Source organism: Halyomorpha halys, unplaced genomic scaffold (genome assembly GCF_000696795.3).
Source record: "Halyomorpha halys isolate HHAL.00 unplaced genomic scaffold, Hhal_1.1 Scaffold1243.1, whole genome shotgun sequence".
Taxonomy (NCBI): domain Eukaryota; kingdom Metazoa; phylum Arthropoda; class Insecta; order Hemiptera; family Pentatomidae; genus Halyomorpha; species Halyomorpha halys.
In genome coordinates this window covers 230,531-236,781 of record NW_027114799.1, presented here as the reverse complement: position 1 = coordinate 236,781, position 6,251 = coordinate 230,531, and the positions used below count along the sequence as shown (strand labels likewise).

General features: G+C 26.7%; 1 protein-coding gene across 1 annotated transcript; it reads left to right on the top strand.

Annotated features, from left to right (window-relative positions):
* Positions 1–1,060: 1,060 nt before the first annotated feature.
* LOC106688965 (zinc finger protein 558) lies at positions 1,061–2,974 on the top strand. Its single transcript, XM_014433684.3, has 2 exons — positions 1,061–1,661; positions 1,751–2,974. Exons 1-2 carry the CDS (start codon positions 1,533–1,535, stop codon positions 2,690–2,692), a joined length of 1,071 nt encoding a protein of 356 aa, XP_014289170.1. The 5' UTR covers positions 1,061–1,532; the 3' UTR covers positions 2,693–2,974.
* The last annotated feature ends 3,277 nt before the right edge of the window (positions 2,975–6,251 follow it).

Below are 6,251 nucleotides of genomic sequence, written 5' to 3'. Positions count from 1 at the left end.
TATATTAATAATAATAATATTATATTATAATTTAGTATTGTATTATTACTTTTATGAGACTTCTAATTCATTTAAAAACATTCTATGCTAAGAATGTTTAAATTTTTATTATAAGGAGCAGAACCAGTCAGTCTTTTCAGTTCAGGCTTTTCTGAAATCATTTAAATTTGCTCATTATGGTACCAAAATGTTTGTCAAAAGTAGAATATCAAAAATATTCTTCACTTTGCTTTTTTTTTTTTTTATGTTTTTTTTCAGATTTTAGCTGAAAATAACCAATAAAGGAAGATAGTTCAGGTAGATTTAAGTTTATATTGTTATAATTTTAATTTATATTCTTCAAATTCTAATATTCTTTTGCTTTTTAATTTAAAAATATTTTTAAATTTTAATTATTAATTTTTTAAATATAACTTACAATTTTATATAACTGTATATTGTTATAGTCCTAACATACTTTACAATGTTGTATCCTGTTTTATTTAGCACCAGTGGATGCAGGGCAACATGGGGTGAAATATAGTTAGTAAATTGTTCCTGTACTATTTTGAGCAATCCTTTTTTTAACACCACCTAGACCATCTTCCTTCATTATTACACCCTAATAATCTTCAGGTTAAAAAATAATCAATGTTTAATACATCAAAATTTTTCCAGCCTGGACAGGATAATTGGAGGAAAGTACTGGCCTTGGTCATTTTTTAATTTAATGTTGCTATATTATCACCAGTTATCCATTTTTTGTCTTTATTTTTTTTTTTGGCTAAATAAACAAAAATTTTAAATGAACATGATTTCATGATTTCCAACAATTTATATTAATATTATAACCTTTTTTGATTTCTAATTAGATTATAAAAACTACTCAAAAATTCATTTAAATGGTTAGTTGTCACGATTCTGCAAGTGAAGAAATTTAGAATAATTACTTCTTTACCAATATTGTTTTTAATATTTTCATTAATTTAAATGATGACATAGCAGGATGGATAAGTGGATAAACTAAGTGAAAATTATTATATATATGTTTTAATCTAATTTGTTCAATAACATTCAACAATAAATTTGATAATTCAAATACAATTAATACGAGCGATTTGGGATGGAACTTCCGCATGTAATTTTTGTGACAGAAGTTTAATTTGTTGAAATTTGATAAACATATCAATAAAGGTCATTATTTATAACCACAATGAAGCTCCAACACTATCAGGCGCGGGATAACGATAGGGTAGCACCGTTATGGTTACAAACATCGATACTGCATTTGTATGATGTGAGCTTACTGCATTTAATCAAAAATGTACTGTATTTCTCATATTTTCTAATCGGATACCAAAGTTTGAGTATCATAATATGAAATATAAATGAACTATATTCCATAATTCTAAGAACTTCTATCCTATACTGATACATCAAGTGTAAAGTATCGATATGGTTTCGATTCCTCAACATTATGGGGCTAATTTAAATACCTGTTGAAGTCTTATTTTATTTATTTATTTTACTGTGATTGTTTTGAAGCAGTTAGTATGCAATTTCTTCTCAGTATAAATAGCTATTGTCGTCTTTGCCTTAGAGAAAAAGGATCCTTTAAGTTATTTGAGCCTGATCCTTCTGTATCAGTGGCTATTAAACTACTTAAGTGTTTTAATTTTGATGTAAGTAATCATACTTGGAACTGAGCTTTATTGACAGGATATTATGTGAGTTGTTAGTTAAATTATTTAATATGGTGTTTTAATTTCAGATTCAAAAAAATGAATCTTTATCGCAGAAGATATGTTCTCAGTGCAAGATTCAATTGGACAGTGCATATGAATTTAAGGAAAAATTGGTAGCTACAGAAAACTTTTTGAAAAATGCGATCAAACAAACTGTCAACTCTGTAAAAGATTTATTCATCATTAGAAATGAGTCATTGCAAGAAGATCTCAAAACAGTTGATGGTGACAATGACATTTGTGATTCAGTTATTAAGTGTAAAGAAAGAGATGTAATCAGTAATTCTACAGTAGAAGAAAATAGTAACATATGTTCTGTGTGTTTTAAAGGTTTCAAAACTTCATATAAACTAAAAAGACACAAAGTTGTTCATTCTAAAAGTGACAATTATGCCTGTAATGAATGTGGGAAATTGTTTTACCAAAAATGTACTTTAGAAGTTCATCAGAGAGTGCATAGTGGGGAGAAACCATATTTATGTAATACATGTGGCAAATCTTTCAGACAAGCATCGGCACTAAAAAGACATATTTCATGTCATTTTGATGACCGTCCCTATAAATGTAAAGTATGTAATAAGTCGTTCAAACAACAAGAAGTGCTTGCTTCACATTTGAGAACACATGAAGAAAATAAATTAATTTGTCCCACTTGTGGTAGATGTTATACCAACCACTCTTCACTATATAAACATTTAAAGATACACACTGGTGATAAAAGGTATACGTGTACTCACTGCCAAAAGGAATTTACTAGGTCTGATTTGCTTAATGAGCACATTAAAACCCACACTGGGGAAAGACCATTTATTTGTGATATTTGTGGTTCTAGTTTTGGTACTAAGTCAACACTCAGGGTGCATGTGATGATACATAGAAATGAGAAACCATTTCAGTGTCAATATTGTAGTAAATTATTTAGACAAATTGGTTCCTTAAATCGACATATTAAGTGTCATACCAGATAAATTTTAATCAAACATTTCTTGTTGAATTGAGATTAAAAGAACAATTATGTTTAACGCATTAACTTTAAATGCAATGAGAGTTGATTGCTAAAAGTTTTAAATTAATGTTATCTTCTTAATACTTAAACATTCCACAAAATACTCATTATTAAATTAACTTGAGAACTGTAGGTAATTAATTGAAACACTTGTCTAGATTTTCATGTGTAACATCTAGGAACAATTATCACCATTTATTTCTGGTGAATACCAATACAATCTTTAGTTGTATATAATGATTTTCTGTATATATGAATGAGAAAAAATAAAATAAATATAAATATGATAGAATTAATAAAATAATTTGATATCAATTTCCTATTTTATTTACATTTTTATTGTACTTTTCCTTTCTCAGATTTGGCATTATTTCTGTATTTTCTATTACTTGAGCATTAGTTCTAATTTTAATGAGGTGTAGATAGTTGACCATAGATAAATAAGTCAGGGCGGTGGGAACAACTATTGTTCGGACAGGGTTGTATCTACCTAATAATTTGTATTGGATATAGAAAGATAGCGGATGAACAGAACAGTATGGGTTTGAAATAAATTGGATACTGATTACACTTGTTTTGTTGCCATTTGGGTGGAGTCTGTTTATTTATGACACCATAATTGAGTCGATTAAACTGACTAATGGATGTTATTGAAGGGATAAAGTTATCTAGAGTTGTAACAGATGCTAGTTACTAAAGATCATATATTGGCTTCAGTTTCATTTATTTATCATGGTTCATAACGAATTAATGGCACATGTGCTGGGATATTTTATAATATCTAATCATTTGCCATTGTTATATTAGACTGTTTTCTTAAATAAGATACTTATTACTTTTACTGGTACTTTAATCACATTTTGGATATATAAAAATTATCTGTAACTAAACATGCTAATGTTTTCTTAGTTAAAAAAATAAATCAAAAACATTTAAATAACATGTTGCTATCTTAATACCAAAATCTGAATATTTTTTTCCAAAATGAAAGTTTTGAGTGAATATTGAAATCTCACAAATATATTACCTGTTTGTAGTTTTAAGAACCATAAAAAGTGCAAATTTTCAAAGCCATTTTTTGGTTCATGACTGCTAATAAATAATAAATACTTCAAAACGTTACTTTAGAAAAAATAATATATTTTAGAATTAAGGTTGCATATTAAATAAAAATGCCTTTAGTTTATTTCTTTTTCTTTTTTTTTTTTTTAAGAAGAAAATGAAAATTTATGTGAATAAAAGAAAATATATTAGTTTAAGAATTAATTGAGATTGTAATGTTTTTATAACTTTTTTAGCTTTAAAATTGTTGAGTTTATAATATTTTATTAAATTAGTTAAATATTTAACAATAAATAATTATTAAAATCTGACATGGGTATTTCTGTAAATTTGATGCTATTTCTTTTTCTTTATTGGCACAGCAGGCATTCCTGGTCTGTTCAATAAGTCTTTTCCACTGACAATGAGTTATTTCATCAGTCATATTATTACTAATTCCAAGATTCATGTCATTGCTCACTCTATTCTGCCCTCTTATTTTGGGTTTACCTCTTGGGTTCTACCCATGCATGTAAATTCATATATACATTTCATCAGATATCCACTTATTTTCATTTTATTATATAACTATCTTATTCATAATTAATCAGTATAAGTCCTAAAACAATAGTTTTGATTTCATATCTTTAAATACATATATATACGTTTCATTAGAGGTATCTTAATTATTTGTTACTCAAAACTTTTCATTTTGTTATAAGTGAGATGAAAAAAAATACGAGTACAGAAATAGTGGAAGCTTTTAGAGAATAATTGTCTCTTTAAATGCATATATTTAGAACTTAAGAAGTTTCACTTTTAACAGTCATAAGTCTCATGGACATATTTTTTTTGTATCATAAAGAAAAATTTATTTAGAAAAAGCCATTTTTATCAATTTCAATTTAATTAATCACTAAAAATTAATAGTTGATGAAAAATTAGAAACTGGAGTATGTAATACTCTCTCTAAACAATAAAGCTACTGCAGCACAGGGTTGAATTAAAAAGAATATAGTTTACAAATACAAATTTCAAGGTAAGTGTATCTAACATACTGGGAAATAAAAAAATCTTTCAGACATTTAAAGAAAAAATATTAGCTGATAAAAGTTAATCAGTAGATTAGTAGATTGAAGGAAAAAGTAGGTGTTAGATGGAACTAATGCTCACAAACATGTGAAGAATTTTTTATTTGTTGCTAACATACAAAAAGTCTAAAAACATTTATGCAAAATAAGTTTTTTCTTTTTGCTGGTATTTTGAATATTTTTTGAAAAATCATAAAACATATTTGTGTGCTATTACAAAAAAATTCATACCGAAAAAGATTATGTTATTGGTTTGAAATATAAAAGTAAATAACAAAATGATATCCGATGGACTGAAAAGTCTAAAATTTTCACTCAATGTTCTTGAATTTAAAGCTATATCTACGGAAAGATAAAAATATACTAAAAAATAAAATAAATAAATTCAAACCTTTTTACTTTCCTTACCACCTAAATTAGGAGACAATGCTACAATGTATTCTTACAAAGAGGAGGAATTTCTAAAAGGAAGGAGTGCCCAACATTTGAGAGAGTGGAGAAAGATTATAAGAGAGTTTCAAGTTCAAGACCATAGTGCCAATAAATAAATATACCATAAATTAATTTATAATCATTCATAAACATTAGCATTCATGAAACCAATTTCATTTTTGTTATTATTTATGCTCCAAGTTTATTGATTTTGTTCCTCTCATTCCTCATTGTTCACTTATTCGTCATTGTTTATTCTTACATCAAGCCAATGATTAATCCTTAATTATATTAAGGTACTTCAATTTTATAACATCAGACATAATTATCTTTAATCTTAGTGATAACAAACTTGGGCTGAGATAAGATATGATGAAGGAAATGTCTTTTTTTTTTCTTAAATGATACTTCACAAACTATATATTAAAAATTTATGAGAAATCTAAGATACATATATTTATTTTTTTAATATGGGCAATGGAAATTAGCATGTGACCCTCCTAAAGAAAAATAAAATCATTTGATAGTAGTGAAAAGAAAAAAAACAAACTTATTTGAGATAAAATTCATACACAGAAAAGGGATGCCTTCTTTCTAACAGATGCTACACACACAAGTGAGCAGGGAACACCCTGAACTAAGCCAGGAAGTAGAAAGTGCTAATTTTACAACTCATTTTAGTGAACTTGTCGCTCATCAATGGTTCATTCATCATTGGACAGTTTTTTATTTTCCAACATTAGCAGTGGAACAAATATTATTCGTGCTCCAAGTCCTTTTTTTCAACATATAAATTCAATGTACAATAGTTCATTTCACATTCAATTTTTTAATAAATTATATTTCTTCACTACAAAGAAATTGGTAAAAAGGAATAAATTATTCTTTTTTTATATATTTTATTTTATACCAGATCGGCCTGGTGGGCTTTACATGGTTGATATAACCGTTATATTA